At 38.5% G+C, this 22,269-nt stretch overlaps 1 protein-coding gene and 1 pseudogene across 4 annotated transcripts; one reads left to right on the forward strand and one right to left on the reverse strand.

Annotated features, from left to right (window-relative positions):
- The first annotated feature begins 778 nt into the window (after positions 1-778).
- Positions 779-10,346, forward strand: LOC146453819 (glycoprotein-N-acetylgalactosamine 3-beta-galactosyltransferase 1 pseudogene; annotated as a pseudogene). 3 transcript variants are annotated; one of them, XR_014859414.1, is made up of 3 exons: positions 779-1,009; positions 2,247-2,354; positions 6,315-10,346. The product of XR_014859414.1 is annotated as a glycoprotein-N-acetylgalactosamine 3-beta-galactosyltransferase 1 pseudogene, transcript variant X3 (transcript). The 3 variants fall into 3 exon arrangements; XR_014859413.1 differs by lacking the exon at positions 2,247-2,354 and having other exon boundaries at positions 6,315-8,367; positions 8,535-10,346; XR_014859412.1 differs by lacking the exon at positions 2,247-2,354.
- On the reverse strand, positions 8,014-21,698 carry LOC146453820 (coadhesin-like). The gene is made up of 10 exons (XM_085096140.1): positions 21,644-21,698; positions 20,841-21,271; positions 19,752-19,905; positions 17,634-17,816; positions 16,489-16,671; positions 15,926-16,108; positions 14,962-15,144; positions 11,455-11,873; positions 10,937-11,096; positions 8,014-10,309 (listed from the first exon to the last, which is right to left on the reverse strand). Exons 1-10 carry the CDS (start codon positions 21,696-21,698, stop codon positions 10,305-10,307), a joined length of 1,956 nt encoding a protein of 651 aa, XP_084952266.1. The 3' UTR covers positions 8,014-10,304.
- Positions 21,699-22,269: the final 571 nt, after the last annotated feature.

Raw genomic sequence — 22,269 nt, forward strand, 5'->3', positions numbered from 1 at the left:
TTGCCGAGTTCCAGCTGGCCCAGTCTCTTTTGTATTTACTCTCGGTCAATCCATGTCATAAATCGATTTCGATATATTACAATGAACTTTGTGCATTTCAATGTAAGCTTCGGCAAGATATCCTGTGAACCTCTGAAGGTCACACGCTTCAGTTTCCAGGATTGTTTTTAAAGCCGTTCAAAAAACTCACAGCACGTGTTTTATCGGTTCTAACACAACTCGGCTGCATGCGCCTCGTGGTTTTAAATCCCGATAAAACACTGCTGCTCGCGTTTTAAACATTACTTTAAAAGCTTTTGTTATCGATATTGTTGCCGTGTACGATTTAAAAAGCATAAGTTGTTTGTAGTCACGATATTGTTGCCGTGTACGATTTAAAAAGCATAAGTTGTTTGTAGTCACGATATTAAACCAGTCTCAAAATATAACGTCACATTTCTTTTACATCGCTAAATTGTGTTTGAAAGCTTTTGTTATCGGTATTGTTACCAAGTATAATTTAGTTAAGAGGAAGATTTGTTTGTAGTCACGATATTAAAAATGACATTTCTTTCACATCGCTACTTGTGTTTGAAAGCTTTTGTTGTCGGTATTGTTAGCAAGTATAATTTAAGAGGCATATTTGTTTGTAGCCACGATATTTTAAAATAAGTTAAATACTGACCATAAAACGATTGAAAGATATCGCCTCAAATCCAAAATAAAAGAAACCAAGAATTTGGCGCCCAATCCCTCCTTTGGATACTCCAGTCTTGACAGCATCTTTCCACACCCCACTCCCCCTAATGCAGCTAATTTGTTACCGGTCGGCATCTTCCGATCTTTGCTAATTCTCGGCGCGGCAAGAAGCAATGAAAGGCTCTTGTTTACATGTGCCACGAGGAACTGTTTGATCCGATAAAATGAACCATTTCTTGATACGTATAGTTAGTGCAATGTACTTTGTTGAGCTTGGAAACTAAGCAGTGGATTATTGTCCCTTGCATTGCGTGCAGCATCATTCAGTAAGGTAAGGCTGTTCTTGCTTTCAAATACATCAGAGGGTTTACACAATTAAGGCGCTTTTCCATTTCTCAAAACTGGCCGGTCATTTTTGTGTCTCCAAGCACGTACTTTGACACAAATAAAGTTATTGTTGTCGTTGTTGTCGTCGTGGAGGAATAGAAACAAACGATTGGTTTTACATATATCAACCGAGTTGATAACGCCATTTGGCCACCGTAACTTTTCGATGCTGACATGTCCTGTTTTCTTTTCGAACAACCACTTATGACTATTGGTCGAATATCTATCGAAATATATCTGAATAGGATAATAAAGGATATTTCTGTGATTAACACTCAGCCAGCTTCTGCCATATGCCCGCACCGGGCTTAGCGGCGACAGGCCGGTCGCAAAGTAAGCAAATGCTATCGACAAGTTTCGACGTAAACTAGTGATACGCACGTGCTAATCGAACAGAAACGAACTGGCGAAGGGTAGACTGTACTGAATGCTGATAGCGCCACCAGGCAGAAAAAAAAAACTTTATTGGAATAATAAATGATAGCGCTGAAACAGGGTTTGCAAAGCCGCAGATGGCGATCAGCTTGTAGAGACAGGTACAGGGAAAGAAATAAAAAGAAAAGCATGAATGCAAATTATCAACGAACAAACTCTTGGAGGAATCAAGCGTATTACTTCGGTATGAGCATAGTTAGAGATTTTTCATCGCCAAGAACAATGAAGAAACGACTATCGCGTATTTGTGATAGCATAATATGCTAATGATCGTGCTCATTGAAATGTTTACTTTCGAAGCTGAATAATTTTTTCACATTGAATAATTTAACATTGAGAAGTCGGATTTCGTTATTCTGAATATGCCTTTGTCACTGACTGAAAATGTACATCTGACAGGATACAGGGTGGTAAACGAATATTGTAGCGATGCTTCTTGTTTCGCGACCTGTTGATAGTAATGTAGAGATAACAAAGCGAATGTTTGTCAAAAGTAAACAACGCTATACCGAGTCAGTGGAGCTTTGCCAATGCAGTATTTAAAGTAACAGAGAGCTGACAGCTCGCTGCTGTCAAACTAACACGACTTCAAACGTTTGGAGTTTGTTGATTATCATAATGAAAACTGTTATACCAAATGCATGTTAGGGAATAACAGGGAGGAAACAATGTGAGCATGGAAGGAACGTTTAGTCTTCTGCCGGCTTCTTCTGACTAAAATTTTGTCACTCTTTATTACTTGTCAGCATCTCCTGAGCAACCCTGAAGAACACTGGCTTTGCCTTTGCCAACGCAGTATTTACAGTGACAGAGAGCTCACAGCTCGTTGCTTTGAAACTAACACAGCTTCAAACGTAATGAAATCTAATTTAATTTGCTGCACAGAACGTTTCGCGCAAAAGTATGCTTATGTATTGGAAATAAGTTGGCCCTGAATCAAACACTGGCGAGATGTTTTTCTTCGGCACAAAGTTTCACTAACACTACCAAAGTGCTCCCTCAAAATAATACCACGAGGGCAATACCATAAACTACAAACAAAATTTCTACCTATCCAAACTTGACATTATCCGTTTTTATACTAGAGGACGCATTATAACTAGACGAAAAACAAATGTTTGCCCAAGTTCGTCCAGACGGATAATGCGTCTGTTAAACAATAAAAATACGAACAATGTAGAAACTCACACTTGTATTATTTTATCATTGGTTTTCTTCGGTTTATCTATTATTCGGTGTTGGAAAGTTATATAATATATGCTTTATTTACGGGAATAATCGAATCAAATGGATAAAAATATTAAAAAGTTCAATGGTTTGTCTTTCTATTTATGTTTTAGTGCAATGCTGATCTAGCTCTGATCAAATGTTGTTTTCTCCTGGTATAAATTTGGTATAAGCAGGTGTTCTGTTTTAGACTCTTTATCAGGAACTTTATTATCTTTCCGTCAAGAATGTTTGAAATTGGTTTTTCGTCAATAAAATAAACAATACACTGTTTACATAAGGTCAAGCTGTAATTCATCGTATCTGACCTTAAGTTATCGTTTCGCTGGCATTTGCCTGGAAATGACCATCCTTCTTGTTATTATCGTTTTTGGTGAAGATATTCAGCGTTTCTTACCGAATTTGTACCGACCGATATCTTGTTATTAAAGTTAGTTTTCACTGTACTTATTTGAATAATAATAATCTTAAGATCTTTCCATTTGAAGGTGACTATCAACGTCAATACTTTTTGTTCTGTAACCACTTCCTGTCTTTTTAATAAGGTAACTTAAAGTTGTAAACATGTGCTCTTTAATTTATGGAAATAGGCGTGCACTTGTAGTACCGCCTTTCTTCTTGGAAAGTTGTGTTTTTGCAACTACAACGCTGGACACTGCTTGAAACTTCATCCTGGTATATTACAAACTCATCATTGTTAATGTGTAATTTTTATCGATACAAATGTTTAATATTTATCCCATTGCTTTATTTTGGTCGGACATTTCAAAGAACATAATGAAAACCTTGAAAGAATGGTACATTTTCCACACCAAATAAAGGGAAGGTATCCATTACAATTCCAACAACAACCAATCATAGTAAGCCTTACGTTAGCCTACGTATACATTAGTAGTTGACGGGTGTTTGACAGTAGGTTGTCAAACACGTCCTCTAGTATAATAACGGCCTTTAACACAATGAAAATCTAAGTTAAAAGGTTGTTGCAAAGGAACCCTTTCCCATCACAAAATGTTATCTATGCAACGATAAGAGATGGTTCAGATTTGGTACAATCTAAGTGTTTCCACTTAACCGATCACCTTTAAATTAAGAGTCTTAACGCTACTTAGTTATGTAAGTTGTAGAAGGAAAACGTAATTAACATTCAAGCTAAAAATCAACTGGGTACAAATTCAGTTTGAAACACGGCGGAATTACGCCAAAAACTATCAAAAACGGATAAACGAGTTACTTCCAGGCAAATTTCTGACAAAAGGATAACTGAATGGTCTAATACCTAAATACACGTTGACTGGATGTAAGCTATCCATTGTTATTTCTGAAAATAGACATAGTTAGGCAATTTGTAATTATAATTTCCTTTCTGTGAAGCATTTTTGGACCACTGGGAAAAGACGCTATATATAAGGTCGTCCGAACAGGGCACCGAAATGAACCATAGGGAACCCCCGATAGATTAGTGGAAGGGAAGCTGCCCCCGCGGTAACGCTGTAAATAGACTAGGGTATACCCACTGGCGTATACTCGTTAATACCCCTAGTCGCGTAATGCTCAAGGGGTAGGTCCTCGGCGAAAAAGCCGGTCCCGTGAGCCATCTGTTATTGAGCATGTCTCACTGAGTAGCACAGGCTGTGTTTAATGTAAAGTTTTTAAGTTTGAAAACGGGAAGTAAGATGCGATTGATCTGTAAAGACGATATCAGATGAAAGACATAGTTAAGTTGTTTAGCTGGCACTATCTAGAATATAAAACTTATAAACAAACAAAGGAAGAAAGAAAAAAGGATGGAAAATTTTACTAATCTTCTTTGGTTACTAAGTTTCCTTAAATTCCCGTAAATCTTCGAGCACGCTGAATATCTATCTATCTTCAAGGCAGAAATACACAAACTGATTCTGCAGATCGATTTTGAAAGATGAGGAGGACTATGCTGATTTGCCCATGAAAAAATAACGATCAAAGGACACCTTACAGAAAAACAAAAGCTCTCTTCTATAACAACAATTCTTCAAAAATAAAAAAACCGAACGATAACAATCTTCAGAAAACCTCCGCGCAATCCAGAGCATCCCACCTCACACACGTCAAACAAGCCATCGACCAATCTTTCACCCAGACCCCCAACTGTCAGGCGGAAGGGAGATGAATTTTCCACAGCCCACTTTAATCAAACAAGCCATCGACCAATCTTTCACCCAGACCCCAACTGTCAGGCGGAAGGGAGATGAATTTTCCACAGCCCACTTTAATCAGATCTTTTTACTCTTTGTTAGTTTTAGTCATTTCTTTTGTTTATGTGTATAAAATTAGTACTTAATCTTACCAATTCCCGTTTTCATTCACTTTCCGCTAATTTGTTATCATCCTAGTCAATAACACGCCACGATTTGCCTAAGCTAGCTGAGGTTTGCAGTATATTTTCTCTTAGGTAATTTTTGCAAAAATGTACATTAAACAAGTTTTCGTACGTATGCATGAAAAAATGAATCAATCAGCAAATGTGAAGGTGGTCCGAAACCGTTCAATATGTCAAAAGCACAGAACTTAGTTAAAAATAATCCGATTATAACAGTAACCTTATAGATTTCCTTCGGGAACTCAGGATGTTTTCTTTGTTCCGTACGTGTTGAATATTGCTTTTTTGAGTTACTTCTTCACATTCGTCGCTCGACCCGTTTTCCAGGTTTATGTTGGAGCTCATATTTCTCAACACCGTGGGATGGTTATCGAGCGTTCAAAAGAAGTGTTGGATGAACGAAAGTGCATGGTGTTTGTACTGAGTTGTTATACAACAAAAGCAGTGCAGTAACCAAACCTCAAAAATTCAGTGACAGGGAATTTGCATCACTAACACAATGTTCAAAAGGTTCTAATCCAGCTCATAAAGGTATTATTTGCTACTACAGTGTACATTTATAACTAGTCGATTCGAAGATCTCTCATACTACTCAAGCGGCCCAATATTGCTCCTTAGCTTCCTTACATCGCCCTTTCGACTACCAAGAAAGGGACTGTTATTTATTTCAACGATACAACGATTTCAGTCAGTCAATACTTGGACAGAATTGAGAAAAATACTGACGCTCACATCCAACAGTTTTGTTAGCCAAATCACCAGTTCCTCTGTTCATCGAGGTTCCTCACCGCTTACAAACAAAATGAACAGCTCGGTCTCCTTCATAAGCCCTGCCGGTCTCTCGTTTCACTATGCCATTGACGCCGTGCATCCTAGTCACCGCTTGCTCAAATGCCTCGTGAAAAGTTCGAAGCCCGTGATCCCATCGGTCTGGGCACTCAATCTCGCCGACACTCCAGGTCTGCGGGCTCCAGAGCCTCGAGACCGAGCGATGATCAACGTGCCAGAGGACCTGTCTGCACTAAGCTTCACATGTTAAACTGTAATAGCATAAACTGCAAAAGTATCCACACAGAATTGTTTTATAGTTTCCAACCAAAGAATGCAAATCAACATGATGATTAACCTTCGAGCAAGCTCTCTCTCGTGCTATCCTTCCGCAGCTGACTTAAAAGAGAGCTTGCTCGTAGGTTACATTATGATGCAAAAAATGCTTTTCTTCACACAGGTTGTTGGTGCTAATCAACGCAAACCAAGGAGAGGGCGATTTTAAAGGAGCTCGCACAACTAAGCAACCAACCAACCGGCCAATAACTGAACTATCGACGAATATGTTGCAATGTCGATCAAACATCGCTACGTTTACTTGGGGATTTACAACTGGTATTTTAATAGTTTTAATCGTTTCATACTATAGTGACATTAAAGATGTACTAACGTTTGAAGTACGGAACTCAGCAAAGAAAGATAATCTGCACAGTCACCTCAAAATCACCATTGAAAAAGAGGCAAAAAGACCGCGAATCTTGTGTTGGATCATGACAAGCCCAACCAACTTGCATGTCAAGGGAAAAGCAGTGAAAGAAACTTGGGGAAAACGTTGTGACATTCTTCTGTTTATGAGCTCTGAAGCGGATCCTCACTTCCCTGCCATCGGGCTTGATGTTGGCGAAGGTCGCGACAAACTGTGGGATAAAACTCGAGCAGCTTTTAAATACGTTTACCAGCATCATCTTCACGATGCGGATTGGTTTGTGAAAGCGGACGACGACACTTACATGATCATAGAAAATCTTCGCTATCTTTTGTCCAATCTTGACACCTCAAGACCTTACTTTCTTGGAAGATATTTCGTTGGTCAAGGCGGGTACAACAGTGGGGGCGCAGGCTATGTGTTTAGTCGTGAAACCCTTCGAAAGTTCATTACTGCACTGGGGTCGAAGTTTACGAAAGAGTGTCCAAAAGGGAACTTTGGTGACGAAGATGTAGCAGTAGGAAGATGCCTAAAGACCATGCATGTCTTCCCCTCTATCACCAGAGATTTAAGCGATAGAGAAACATTCATGCCATTTAAACCTAAGTTGCATCTGACTCCTGGCTATCCAGTCGGTGCGTGGATTTACGAGTACAATTCTCGCCCCTACAAAGACGGACCCGAGTGCTGCTCGGACCATGCAATTTCATTCCATTATGTTTCGCCAGCTGAGATATATCATCTGGAATACATGGTTTACCGTCTTAAAGTCGCAAGAGAAGTTTGAGTATCAGTTCAACCAGCCGCTTTCATTCTGGGCCCAGTTGTTCAAAGAGCAGATGAGTCGCTATCTAGCGGGAAAAAAATACACTCCAACCTGAATTAAGTTTGGTTGATACATACATTGGTTCGAGTACATTTTATTCGCTGGGTAGTGATTTGTTCACTGGATAAAGGTTTCCGCTCTTTGAACAACTGGGGTCTGATGAGTCCAACGGACTACTGTGTATTCATAGTTGCCTGTTCTAGATCAAGCGACATTTTAAAGGTTTGTTTCAAAGCAAGACGTTTTGTAACAAAAGGTTTAGTACCGCTTTGATTCTAAGTTTTGAAAGCATCATTTGTTCACTGTTTGTCTTTTTTTCCTCCTTGTCATTTGCAAGACAGTATTCAATGTTTAATTTACTTGTTTAGTTTGCTTGCAAAAAGTACGGTTCAAAGCAGTACAGCTTTCCTTTGAAGCGGGAGGGCTCGTGTGCGACTTCAACCCTCAGCCGTAGCTTAAGAAACAATGTCGGCGGCTATTTTATAGGTGTGGCGTGGTTGGTGTCGAACCATCGACCTGCGCTACTGAATGAAAACTTGTCAACTTTCAGGATAAAACCGGGGGATGGCAAATTTCCACGTTTCTCACAGTTTTGTTTTCTTGAGGAATTACCCTCATGTTCTGTTAAAAAGTTGTTTTTTTTTTTGACAGAGTTTTTTTTTATTAAAGGCCTTGGTTATACTCGCACCTCTGGCAAACGCATAAATAATCGTACTTGTGTTCTATTGAATTGTTGCTTACTAAAATGTTCGTGTTTGATCTCAAATCAAAAACATTTTTGATCTCAGATGAAAATCCTTTTAAACCCTTTTCCTTGGGTATCAAGATTCAACCATCTGACTTAAATGAGTCATTTTTTGCCTGCTCACTTTTTCAAACGTTAATGAATTTCGGAACTGCGGTCAATCAGACGCATTTTTAAAATAATTCTCGAACAGAAAACAAAAGAAATCACTATCGCGAATCAGGTTTGGAAATGTGGTCTTAATAGACTTTTCTCACTCGGCGGCCATGTTGAGTCTCAGAAGAATAAAAAGCTTTGTTTTGCACGGCTAGCCTCGCCCCTACGCGAATTCAGTGCGAGGCTAGCCGTGCAAAAACAAAGTTTTTATTCTCCTGAGGCTCAACATGGCCGCCGAGTGAGAAAGGTCTATTAGGAAAAATTTGATCAACGTTTGCTTTGCTTTGCTACAATCCCTAAACTGGAGGACAGGCGCAATGAACTCTTGGTATGCGGACCATGAAGGAAATTACAAAAGGTGGCCAACTAACGAAATACATCTAACTCAGACCAGGGCAAACGTCCATCACTAATAGACCCTTCTCCAAAATGGCGGCCGAAAATTCAAATAAGTTAAAATTAAAAACGCATACCAGCACAAGAAAGAGCACTTTTACTGTAGTAATCTTGGAAAGTTTCAGCATATCAGGTGTAATATCAGCTTAGAAAATGTAAGATGAAATTCGACAAAATTACAGACGTTTGTATGACGGGGGGTACGGACGTATACCCCCAGTCATACAAACGTCTGTAATTTTGTCGAATTTCATCTTACATTTTCTAAGCTGATATAACACCTAATATGCTGAAACTTTGCAAGGTTACTAAAGTAAAGGTGCTTTATTCAGTTTAATTTAACTCATTTAAATCTGTTGCCGCCATTTTGGAGAAGGGTTTATTTGTTAGAAATTCTAATTCTTGGACATCTTTTAAATGCAGATCTGACCATTTCAGACGAAATTTCTTCCCTAGAACTTTCCATATGGCCAAGGTAAAAGCTTTAAAAAGTTAACTGCAATTTTTAGACCATGATATTGTACCTCAAGGGAAATTGTATTAGTTTTTTAATATTTTTTTTACTCAAATTAAGTTTTTCCAAATCCCAGTCCCAATAATTTTTAGAATGTAAATTAGTCTGTTTGGTAAAAGCTTTGAAAAGTTAACTATAATTTTTAGACTATGATATTGTAGCTAGGAGTGATTATCTCAAGGAAAAGTATCGATTTTTAAATTTTGTCAGTTACTCAAATTAAGCGTTATAAATCCCAGTCCCAAAAATGTATAGACTGTAAATTAGTACCTAAGGGGTTATCTTTAAAAATGGTACCTGAATATTGGAAATTTTGTTAACTTAGATTTTGATTTTGTAAATCCCAGTCCCAAAATGATAAACTTTGATGAAATTTTTGTTATTTACTCATTGTAAACAAATTGTAATTCAATTCTAAAACCAAAATGTGTTCAATTAAACATTGTTATTATTATGATAAAGAATTATTAATAGTTTGAGAAGCTGTATCAAACACTCGAATGAGTGTTTTATCCGATTTCCAAGCACCTCGAGATTGGTTAAAAAAAACTTGGCTGCGCCTCGTTTTTTAAACCCACTTCTCAGCGTTTGTTGGAAATTGGATGAAACACTCTTTTTCTTGTCTGATATATATTACTTGTAACCTTATTACTGAAAATCCCACGCAGTGAGCCAACCGTGGAAAAAAAATACTACTTTCATCTTTTAAATTAGAAAACTATTAATGAGATTTAACCAAAAATTTATCATGCATCTCAAATTAGGTAATATTAAAATTGACACGTTTCCCTTTTATTTGAAAGCTTTAACAACTTTAGAAAAAAAATTCGGCAATAAAATTTATTCTTATGTAGGACGTAAAGAATTTACTAACAAAAAAACCGAAAAAAAAAAGATCATTCATAAGTTATAAAAAGTGGAAATTTAGCTTATCCTGTTTTAAACACGCCCCTGATTTAAGTGATTGCAAACTTAAGGTATTTTAAAATCAAATGATACAATTCATAGATTGTTGCAATCTTTATTTCATTTTAACTTTCTCATTTTCCTTTCAGTAACTGATACTCATCTGTTTTCTGTCAATACGATGCATCCTTTCAAAGATCTTCAATCTATGAAAGAGAGAAATAAAAAAATAAATGAATAAAACTGTTCCTCGTCGTAAACTCGACAACAAGTTAAACAGAATTATATATAGACATCTTTGTATAGTCGGCTATCAAAAGGAGGGTCTCCCTTCAAGTCTCAGTAGTTGAAACCAAATTTTGCGGCTTTCACAAGACACGTTCCTTACCCTCTTTACCTAGCTTTAGAGTAGTAGGTTATATTTTTACTTTTTGTTCCCATTGTAGGAAATCGCCCGGGTTATTTGGTTGCCGGAAAGCGCTCTTGGTTGTCCATGCAATTACTGTCACCTCTTTTTAGCTGAATATAACATGTTTTGTATATCTTAACTTTTAATAGCAGGGTCAGCATGACAATTCGGTTTCCACTGTGTGAAAGGTCATTAAATAAATAAAGAAATAAACCATCTATTTCCTACAAACTGGTCCACAGACCGTTAACTAACGTTTACCTTTCGGCATTATTTGATATTTCCTTCACTAAAATCTCACTATCCACAATTTTTAGACCACCAGAAGAACTCTAAAAACGAAACTTTGTTTGAGCTTACTTGTATCTTTCAGGACTATTACTATAGTTCTAAAAAATGAAAAAATATATCGTCATAATCTAACCTTTATTGCAGACTGCCTCGCGAATAGCTTCAAGCTTTTTGTTCAGATCTTCGAAGTTCTCGGCTTTTATCACTCGATTAGAGCTGTCAGCGATTTTCTCGAGCTCTGATCGATGGATCTTCTTTCCAATGCCAACAGCAACGCGATGAGCTTTGCTGTTCTGCGTGAGACAAAAAATAAAAAAGTTTTTAGCTTCTGTATTGCTCTTTCGTTGAGCCCAACTTATCGATCATGTCATGCACGCCTCATGCACGCGGTCCATACACGCATTGTCTACAAACTCGGCCCGAGTCCACGACGGTATCCAAGATGGCGCTGGAATGGAATGTAAAAATCCGGCAATCTGATTTGTCCATTTCGACTCTGTGATATGGCTACGAAGCATATCGACGGTGCGACAAACTGATAAAAGAACGAGGCTCAAGGCCTTTGTTTCATCATTCCACCAACGTGTACCAAAATTCAATATCTTACCTTAACGTTCGCCATCACTTAAAATGCAAGCGCTTTGTACTTACTTGCGGAATCACTTGACTGTAAGGTTTGGCCGTACGGTGCACTCTTCCGTCGGTGAAAACAACGATGACGTCCGGTGCCTTTGGACGGTCTCCGTTGGCGTTGGTAAGAACATCACTGAAGATAAGTTTAAGTGCCTTGTCCGTGCGTGTGCGTGAACCTAGCCTGTCGTTCTTCATTCTATTAAGAAGAGACTGTAAGTTTTCTGCGTTGAAAGCATCGGCACTGTTAAGGTGAGCTCGAACTTTTGCCCTACCAGCAAACGACACGATTGCGATGTGCGTTTTGTCCGTGCCGACGCTGTACATCGAGACGAAATCCTTGATGGAGTCCAACATGGAGCTGTAGTGCGCCCTTCCAAGACTCTTGGTCTGGTCAATAGCAAGAATCACATCCAGATATGGAGGTTCACATGCGGGTTCTAAAAGAATAATTTTTGATAGTCAAGATGTAATTTTGTTGACCTCTGCCTACCCTTAAAGAATGCAGCGTTTCAATGATTTGGTATGATACCATGTTGCTGAATTTCTTATTATCGTTACTGGTAAAAATTCTGCAAAAATAAAAATATTGTTTTCTAAGATCATGTTCAGCTATATGTCATGATATTGCTGCTGGAAAAGAGAAGAGGTTATTCTTTTTTGGTCCTACTAACCCACTAACCCCCCTTTGAAAGTCAGGTTTTTCCTTAGTTCCCCCCTCCCCCCACACCCCCCACCGTCTCTGTCAACCTTTCCTCCACTTTACCATGTTAGAAAACTCAAACGAACTACTGTAAAACTCAGGCGTACCGCTGCTTAAAACATAATCAGTTTGCCTACAGGAAAACTTGGTCTTAAATGGGCAGAACTATTATTGTACCAAGGTGAGAATTACATAGTGATACATCAATTACTGTTATTTTAGTCAGTTGTGGGGAGACATTTTGCAAACGCTAATTCAACTTTTTTTTTCAAAACTCCTGATTTGAAACAAGTCCCTCTCCTCCTCTCTAATAAGTCCCTGAGTCCAAATAAATAAGCCGGCCCTGGGGGATTAACAGAGCTTTTGCGTTTATATGAGAGAGCAGTTTTCAATCGAATGTCGTAAAACCAACACCGAAGTAATTGCTCTGGCCAATCACGTCAGGCGAACCAATCAGAACGCGAAGCAAACTCATGTGGCCGGTGTCAAGCGCGGGAAAACGCGTGCGAGCAAGTCACGATTGTTTTGGTTTCGCTTCATTCTCATTCGTTGAAAAAGTGGCACGAGTTTTGTTAACCAATCACAGAGCGTAGTCATGCAAAACTAAACCAAACACGAATTACTTTCGACTCTCAAATAAAAACCCCTCTATTATATTTAACAATTATTCCATGAGCGCGCGTTGGATATGAGATGGTAAATAGCCAACGAGGCGCGAAGCGCCGAGTTGGCTATAACTAATCTCATATCCAACAAGCGCGAATGTAATAATTGTTTTATTTAATTCCCCGCGTTTGGGTATTGCTGTTGAAGTTTACTTATGACACGCACAGCTCTTTGCAAACGGAGTTGAATGAAAAATCGAAAACGAAGAAGATCGAACACAATCGGACATCTCAAATTCAGGAAACGTTTAAATGTACGAGTTACTACCTTTCTGAGACAAGCATTCAAGTGCTTTTGAAGTTCCAGCTCATCGAGAAGCGTAATAGTTGTGCACATTTGAGCAAACGTTTTGCTCTGTGGTGCCGAGCGAAGGAAGGGATCAAGGACGGCTTTTTTTATGCTGAACTGAATTCTTCGCGGACCAATCGGACATCTCAAATTCAGGAAACGTTTAAATGTACGAATTACTACCTTTCTGAGACAAGCATTCAAGTGCTTTTGAAGTTCCAGCTCATCGAGAAGCGTAATAGTTGTGCACATTTGAGCAAACGTTTTGCTCTGTGGTGCCGAGCGAAGGAAGGGATCAAGGACGGCTTTTTTTTATGCTGAACTGAATTCTTCGCGGACGATTTAAAACACTTCAGGCAAGTCCAAGTGTACGAGGTACAACCTCACCGAGACAAGCATTCAAGGCAAGTTTTTAAACTTCAAGCTTATGGAGAAGCGTAAGAGCTGTGCACATTTGTGCAAATGTTTTGCTGAGTGGTGCCGAGCGACGGAAACGAACATTATGGCCGCCGCTCGTACAGATTTCATAGATGAACTTTTCCTGAAGTTCTCGTAAATGCGTAAAAACAAAAAGGCAGGCATAAAGCTCTTCCTGAGAAATTTCTTCGATCGGTTTAAACCTCTTACCGCCAGGATTTGCAAGCCATCCTGAAATTTTTGAAGGTAACCGGTTGTTGTTATGTGATCTAAATCGTAAAATCTTGCAATTTTAAAGATTTTAAAGGAAACTTTAGAGATACGTACCATTAAATAGTGTCATACCGAACTTTGTGGCTTTTATTGTTGTTATATTGATATCGCATTGTCTGGTATTTCTTTTTTTTTTTTCTACATTTTTCCGAAGAAACTTTCGCTTCCCGCCGAAAAAAAATTAGCTTAGCGACACCTAGGGCAATCGTTTTCCGTATAAGGTCAAACTACGGTATATGAGCTGATAACCGGGATTTAGTGAACCAATCAGAACGCTAGAAATGCATTATCCGAGGCTGAGAATTTAATAATACTCTTTAATTGATTGGTTCAATCGCGGATTACTCAGGAAAACCCAATAAGGACATTTTTTTAAGCACTTAAATATTTAAAATGTTGTCTCCTGTGTTCCCAGATCGCTTCCTGCTCTTTTAAAGACATCGTTGTGTAAGCTAACACAGATTGACCTGTCCGGACACTTAAGCCAAAAATTTAAGTTGCAGAAAGTTTAAGGAAACAGAATTTTATGCCCCAAATTTACTAGGTGTTGTTGGCTTTACGAAAAAAATATAACTGACCTTTATTCGCATTCTTAGCGACATATTTGCAACTTCGTAAACAAAAGGAATCATTTTTCCAAAGAAAACGATAAATTTTCTTTAAGAAAGAATCAGAATTTCTGAGGCCATTAAGGATATCCGAACACATATCCACCGAAATGAACCACGGGATACCCTGATTACTCTCCTTTCTAACTTTCGTAAACTCTTCGCTTACAATACCACATCTACGTAATGTTTAAACCTTTGTAATTAGTCCATGGAGGAACGCTTTTATCTTACGTTTTGATTGTTCCCTGTTGTTTTCTTTAATTTTGAGTTATTTTGGCTCACACTCGATTAGATTTATATTTTTTGGGTGCCTCGCTGACTCCATACACACAACTTTCTGTCAATTGAATTTCTTTGTATATTTTATAAGTGAAAATTGTTTTGTTAACTGACTGTAAATCTCAAATGTGGATATTTGTTCGAGAAGTTAAATATACTTGAGCTCAATAAAAATTTGTTCTGAAATGATTTTTTCACGGATGAAGGGTCAGTTGAATTAACTACCCCAGTATTCGCAGTGAGATCACTATCAAGGCTGCTGTACTTATTACCGTTTGTATGGTTACATACCGCATTCATCTGTGTTGCATTCCTGGGTCATCTCGGCTGGTCCCAGGTTCTGCGCGATACATGTATCTCCTCCGTTAGATGGAGGGGGATTGGTACAGGTCCTTGTACTTGTCTGAACTCCTCCACCGCAAGTCACACTGCATTCTCCCCATGAAGACCAGTCAGTGTAGCCACCTGGTACAGCTGTAAGAAAAAGACATCCGAGTATCAGTGGAAAAAGCTGTTAAAGGTCGTTAAAGCTACAATCAACGAATAGACCATTTCCGAGTTGCTGTGAACCTCATTATGAAAGCAAGGCTAAGTGCAAACCTTTTCATATGAAAATTAGTTTTGTTTGCATATGAATGAAAGCTAATTTTCATAATAAAAACTTTGCACTTAGCCTCGCTTTCATAATGAGGTTCGCAGCAACTCGGAAATGGCCAATTTACGATGTCTTACATACATACATACATACATACATACATACATACATACATACATACATACATACATACATACATACATACATACATACATACATACATACATACATACATACATACATACATACATATACTTTATTTATCCTCGAATTTGTAGAGTAGCTTTGAATAGCTAATATCTTCGAGAAAATAAATATTAGAAAGAAAGAGTAAGTAGACAAAATAAAATAAAATGAAATACAATTACAAAAGTAAGTTAAGTCTTCGCAAGTACGCGACAGAAACACGGTATGCGAGAACGAAAAATATTTGGTCACTGACCCCACCCCTGTACAATGTTGAGTCCTTGTAAGAAAAGTGCCTCGTGGGACTTGAACATTGTATGGGGGAGGGTGTTGGGGTGTAAAATGCGTTGCAAACAGATAACATGGCTTCTTTAGTTAAGTCCGCTAAATTAGCAGTTAATAGTTTACTTTTGTCCCAAGCCCTTGTATCCTTGATTGCACCCTTCAAATCAAGCGCAGTGAAGAAATACTTACGGCATTTCTGTGTGTTGCATTCCTGAGTCATCTCAGCTGGTCCCAGGTTCTGCTCAATACATGTTGCACCTCCGTCAGATGGAGGGGGATTGGTACAGGTTCTTGTACTTGTCTGAACTCCTCCACCACAAGTCACACTACATTCTCCCCATGAAGACCAGTCAGTGTAGCCACCTGGTACAGCTGTAAGAAAAAGACATCTGAGTATCATTGGAAAAAGCTGTTAAAGGTCGTTAAAGTTACAATCAAGGACTAAAGGGTTGGGACTAGTTCGAATTTACGATGTCTTCGTACGCACGCGACAGAAACACGGTACGCGAGAACGAAAAGTATTTGGTCACTGACCCTTACCATCGTACAATGTTGAGTCCTTGTGAGAAAAATGGCTCGTGGGACTTGAACATTGTACGGGGGAGGGTGTTGGGGAGTAAAATGCGTTGAAACAGATAACATGGCTTCTTTAGTTAAGTCCGCTAAATTAGGAGTTAATAGTCTACTTTTGTCCCAAGCCCTTGTGTCCTTGATTGCACCTTTCAAATCAAGCGCAGTGAAAAAATACTTACGGCATTTCTGTGTGTTGCATTCCTGAGTCATCTCGGCTGGTCCCAGGTTCTGCTCAATACATGTTGGCCCACCGCCAGATGGAGGGGGATTGGTACAGGTTCTTGTACTTGTCTGAACTCCTCCACCACAATTCACACTGCATTCTCCCCATGAAGACCAGTCAGTGTAGCCACCTGGTACAGCTGTAAGAAAACAACCCGAGTATTATATTTGGGAGGATGATATAATGACTAGTAAAAAGCTGTTAACAAATGTTAATTAGAACTATGCTATTGTCGTTTTTGCAGAGGACGGCGTGAGCGATTGCCATGTTTTGCTCATTAAACCTATCATTTTCCTGCGTTGTCGTTGCTGTCGCCTTCGTCCTTGTTTAAGCTCCCTCCTGCACGACGACTCCTCACATTCATTCATTCATGGTCTTCTATTTCACTTTGTATAGCATTTTGGTGGATTATTTTCTTCTACTTGTCGCTATATAGATGCAAGATTTAATAAAAAATAAGTGTTTACGAGGCGTTTGATATTTTTGTTTCAAGTCTAATTCCTATAATATTCCACAACAAAAGAAAATTATTTGTTTTCATTTATTTAACTTTTCCATTCAAGAAAAATTACGGGAACTGTGGGTGAAGTGTTAATTATAATTATTACTGTTATTAATGTTTATAATTATTTAGTTATTAAAACACTTTTCAATTGACTGTCGTACAATCAAAACCAAAATAATGCGCGGAATAATCACAACAGACGCAAACAAAGCAATAAACAATCAAATTTTGAAGCAAACATTCTTGTTACCGACGCCAAACGCGCGAAACACGCGCGGGCAAGTCACGACTGGTTTCGACTTTACTTCTCATTGGCTGAAAAAGGTAGCACGAGTTTTTCTAACCGATCACAGAGCGTAGTAAAGCAAAACCAAAGCAAACGTAAGATAGACCTTTATGACTCGGCGGCCATGTTGAGTCTCAGGAGAATAAAAGGCTTTGTTTTCGCACGGCAAGCCTCGGCCAGACGCGAATTCAGTGCGAGGCTTGCCGTGCAAAAACAAAGCTTTTATTCAATATGGCAGTAGTGTGATAAAGGTGTATTACTTTCGACACTCAATTGAAAACTGCCTCATCACTTATTATGAACCACTTACGACAATCCTCGGTATTACACGATTCTGATTCCTTCTCTGGTCCCAGATCTTGTTCCTTACATGTTTTCCCCTCATTCTTTGGTGGTGGGTTGGTACAATTTCTGGTATGCCACCGAATTCCGCCTCCACATGTCGCAGAACAGTCGGACCACTCACTCCATTTAGTGTAGCCACCGTTACGATCTGCAACAAGTTTCAATGAAATCACTGAAGTTCAACTTAAAGGGGAAGTATCATGGGGGTTTTGGTATCTTTTGTTAAAAATGATGAAATAAGACCTTCAATCAGCTGCCAAATAATTATAGAATGACGAGAGGAAAGAAATCAACTCAATTCTTGAAAGGAACAACTCGTGATCTGTTCTGGCGCATTTTGGATACAAAAATGCGAGAACCTGAAAAACATAAGCCTAATATTTTTCAAGTTTCAGTCTATACTGGCCTACTCTGTCTTTAGCCAGAGGCACTAATCGACAGTTTCATCGCACTGGGATGATAATTTATAACAACAAACCTAGACAATTATTTCTTTGTTTCTGCTGACAGAGAAACATTTTTGGGTTTTGAAATGACAGCAAATTTGCTTGATACTTCCCCTTTAAGACTGAATGACAATGACAACAATCTCTTTGAAAAATCTCTTAGAAGTTTTCTCCCCAAGAATAACTTTTTTTTCAAATTTGCTTCCTTGCAAAGCATTGAGTATTCCATTTATTTCCTCCACTCGGCACATAATTACATTGTGATTAATATTAATTTTGTAAATGAATATATTACTAAAGAGGAGGGGGCACATCTAGGTTAACTATATATTGTGCCCCTTACTACAATTGTCATTATGGTAAATAAGAAGAATAGTTAATTTTTATACATATCCATAAAGAGGTATTCATTTTTGTAAGAATAATTTATATATAAAACTAGAGAGATTTTGCCATGTAGGGTTCAACTGATCTATGATTAAAAGCATTTGAGTATCTGTTGATAAATTTTCTGCACATGACAAAATTTCTCATTAATGTTTTTGGGAGTTTTCAGGCAAGCAAGTCAGGCCCTGTGAAATGCTTTAAGTGATTCAAAACCAGATTTGCTTTTGATTTTCAACATGTTTTCTTAATCAATGTGTGAACTGATATCCGCGTTGTAGTTTACCACAAAATTGGCCAGTCATATTTGAACAAGTAAAACTTTCGTCAAACGTACTAAACTTCCAGTACAAATTGCTGGTTTTCACTGTCACGCCATTGAAAAAAAAATCAAAGCTATTCCATGAATGAAGTTCAGAAATTGACATGTTATAGATGATAAATTAATAAGGAATCTCTCCACGTGTCAGGTCTGTGTGTTATTCCATACTCGAGTTATTTGACAAAATGTTCCACACTAATTTATAGAGCCTAGTAAGGAGACGCCATGTTGGTGCCCCTCTGAGGGGCACCAACATGGCGGCCGGAAATAGGAAAAAACATCTGGAGTTCACTTTTGCCAGGAAAGAGGTTTGTTTTTCCTTGTGAATTTTCCAATGGTGTTTAGATAAATATTTCTCTTCAAACTTAAATTGTTTAGAATGCTGAAAATCACCCGAGGAGTCATTTTTAAGATTACAGAAGAGCTCTGTCACGGCCGTCTTTCTGATGTCACGCAAGATGAAAACTCGGAAATAAAAATTGTTTTATTTTCAAGGGGGGTGTACGATATCGAGCTAAGAAATTGTGAAAAGACGTATTTTTTAGGTAATTTTTCCTTGATTGATGGTAAAAATTTTGTAGGCCTCCCGGTTTTGAATTCTAGAATTTGGTGACGTCACGTGAAAACCAAGAACACAAACACTGTATATTTAGCAAACGTAAAGCCCTTCAGACGGTTGGTATATCAGAGGATATAATGCCCAATTAAGGCATTGTCCGAGGAATGAACCCTTGGCCAAGAAGCGAAGGTTTCCTGAGGAATGCTCTTTCCGTGTATTTTTACATTGGTGTTACGACAAAAAGCGAGCGACAGTCCCTTCCTGTTGCGGCGAACTCCCTGGAGAGTGAAAAACCCCTCGCGAATGCAAAAGACATTGACTAAAGGTAACTTCCCATTAAGAAAGAATACTTTGTAGTTGCACAAATCTTACTGCATGTTTTCTTCTGGATGTCGTCTAGCTGGTTATTCAGATCCTCAAAACTATCAGCGTTTATGACTTGATCGGGATTTCCTGCAATCGTCACCAATTCCTCCTGTGCAATGTTGTTTCCAATACCTACAGCGATTCGATAAATACCCTTTTCCTGGAAATAAGAGATGGAGAGCACATGTGGTTAATAGTCTAAAAAGGGCAATATTTTTTTCCTCTAAACGTTGCATACTTATTTTGTTTTCATAAAAAAACTTCTATTTTTCATCGAAATAGCATCAAGGATGGCAAAAAGACCGGCAAAGCTTCTCAAGAGCTGTTTAAATTCACTGATTTGTGAAATATCTGTAAAACCAACCCGGTGACCCCATTTTCTCTTTTTAGATTTCTAACCACAAAGTCATTTGCCAACTACCGTGAAAATTTAAGGAAAATCCTATGTTTAGAAATGATCAGATTTTGTGCCTAAATCTAGCCAATGGAAATTTTTGGCGTACCTTCGGAGACAACGAATAAGACTATTTTGTGGAATATCTCAGTAGTACTGGTCAGGAATAGTTTTCAAACAGATTTCACATTAAAAATGATTTATTCACCGTGAAATGAAATGAGCTGTTAAAAATAAATAATAAAATAAAATAATTTCTGTTACAAACGAACTATGAAAATGCATAAATTACCATATTTTAATCCTTCTTTTCTAAAGAACGAGCATGGTGACCCCCTCTTTTTATTTCAATTTTGTAGCTAACATATAAAGATTAGTAACTTGACGAAATATGAACAAAATGTTATGTTGGATTCCGACAATTCGGAAGAAAAGCTCGACAAAAGGACGTTTTCCAAGGTGCATGTTCATTCCCCCCCCCCCCCCCTAACACTTAACAGTGTACAAGCTCAGTTTTTTAAGGGCATTGAGAATTAGATCTTTTTCAATATTCGGCCTCTTTAATATCTTCCTCGCTTAATAGCGAAAGGCGAATGAACCTGTGGCTGTCATTTAGTAAACCACCAAGTCGCTACTGAGCCAGCTAAAAGTTAGGTAAAAAACAAAAGTGGCTATGACATTACACCGCGCATGCTCCTTACCACAAGTGGTGGCAAGACACTACTGTAAGGGTTCGAGTTCTCGTGCTTTGCACCGTCAGTGAAGACTATGAGGATATCAGGCGAGTCAGGGCGGTCGCCATTTTCTGGTGTAAATATTTCTTTGTTGACCACATCCAATGCAATGTCAGTCCTCGTGGGGGACCCCAGCACGTCATTCTGTTCCATGTCATCGATGAGTGCGTTCAAGCCACTTATACTGTGGTACTGCGGGTCGTCGAGTCTGGCTCGGACAGTCGCGTCTCCAGCAAATGTCATGACGGCTATGTGGTCATTCTCTGGGCCAATTAAGTACCTGGAAATCAACAACCTGACTGATTCCATCATAGTATCATAATTGTCCTCTCCGACACTTTTGGTCCGGTCAATGACAATGGCAATATCCATTGGAGGATTTTCACAATCTGTTTGAGCTGAAAGTCGAAATAAAATATAATACAGTTGTTGACTATTTTAATACCAAAAACTTCAGGAAATTTCAGTCGGGAGTTTCCGTCCGGATATAACATGTTTTTCATTTACTCCAAGACACTGTAATTTCAGTTTATACGCACATTTGGTAAGGCAATGAAAGCGAAATGCCCGGAAACTGTCATGAAATATGCGTCCCAACATGGAAAACGGTACTATTTTTTCAAGTTCCGTTTCTCCAGGAATTTTTCTACTGGGACGACCCAAGAAATCGTGTTCCATTTATATTCTAACCGATTTTCCGGAAAATGTTTGTGAATGGTAAACAACCAATGCAATCCTGCCAGAAACTCGAAATAACCCTGAAAACTTACCCCTGGCACTAAACTGTACGAGACACATTACTGCTATGAAAAGAAGCGCCGCCATTTTCGTGTATCTGAAAATAAAAATTGTAAAGACGTTTTAATATTGAGACCCCAGTGTGTTCATTTTGCAATATGGATGGAAACACCAAGCCATAAAACAAACTATAAAGCAACTTGAATAAACAACAACAACAACGTCCAACTGGCCGACAGGAGTCATAAGCTTTAAAGCCCTAAGCAGCCTTCTGTGGCTAGGATTAGTGCCGATCTTGAAAACAACTATGAAAATTTTGTGAAAATAGTTTTCAAGAGGTTTTATAAAATGACTTGATAAAGATCCCTACGCCTTTCCTTACGCATCTTATGCTAAACTCTCTTTTAACTTTGCCCATGTTGTGAACGTATCTATTTTCACACAAACGCGTTGTCTTTCACCCGCCACGCACCATATATTCAGTTGAACGTTTTCACTAAAAAAAACAAACCCAACTCTCATTTTTACGTTCTTTCTTCAAACTTCTTCATGAGCGTACGAAAGGCCGCAATTCAAGAATGTCTGATGTACACGAGTGCATTAAGTGAGTTCGCCCCATACAGTATGACCACTTTTGATTGCCTGGCTGAAACACGTA

The sequence above is a fragment of the Pavona decussata genome, unplaced genomic scaffold (assembly GCF_977016875.1).
Source record: "Pavona decussata unplaced genomic scaffold, jaPavDecu1.1 SCAFFOLD_322, whole genome shotgun sequence".
Lineage (NCBI taxonomy): Eukaryota > Metazoa > Cnidaria > Anthozoa > Scleractinia > Agariciidae > Pavona > Pavona decussata.

Coding starts and splice junctions, on each gene's coding strand:
- LOC146453820 (XM_085096140.1), bottom strand. CDS start 21,698: ATGGCGGCGCTTCTTTTCATAGCAGTAATGTGTCTCGTACAGTTTAGT. Junction 17,817..19,751: donor CATCCAGAAGAAAACATGCA/GTAAGATTTGTG, acceptor AACTTGTTGCAG/ATCGTAACGGTGGCTACACT. Junction 11,874..14,961: donor ATGCAACACAGATGAATGCG/GTATGTAACCAT, acceptor TTATTCTTTTAG/AACCCGCATGTGAACCTCCA.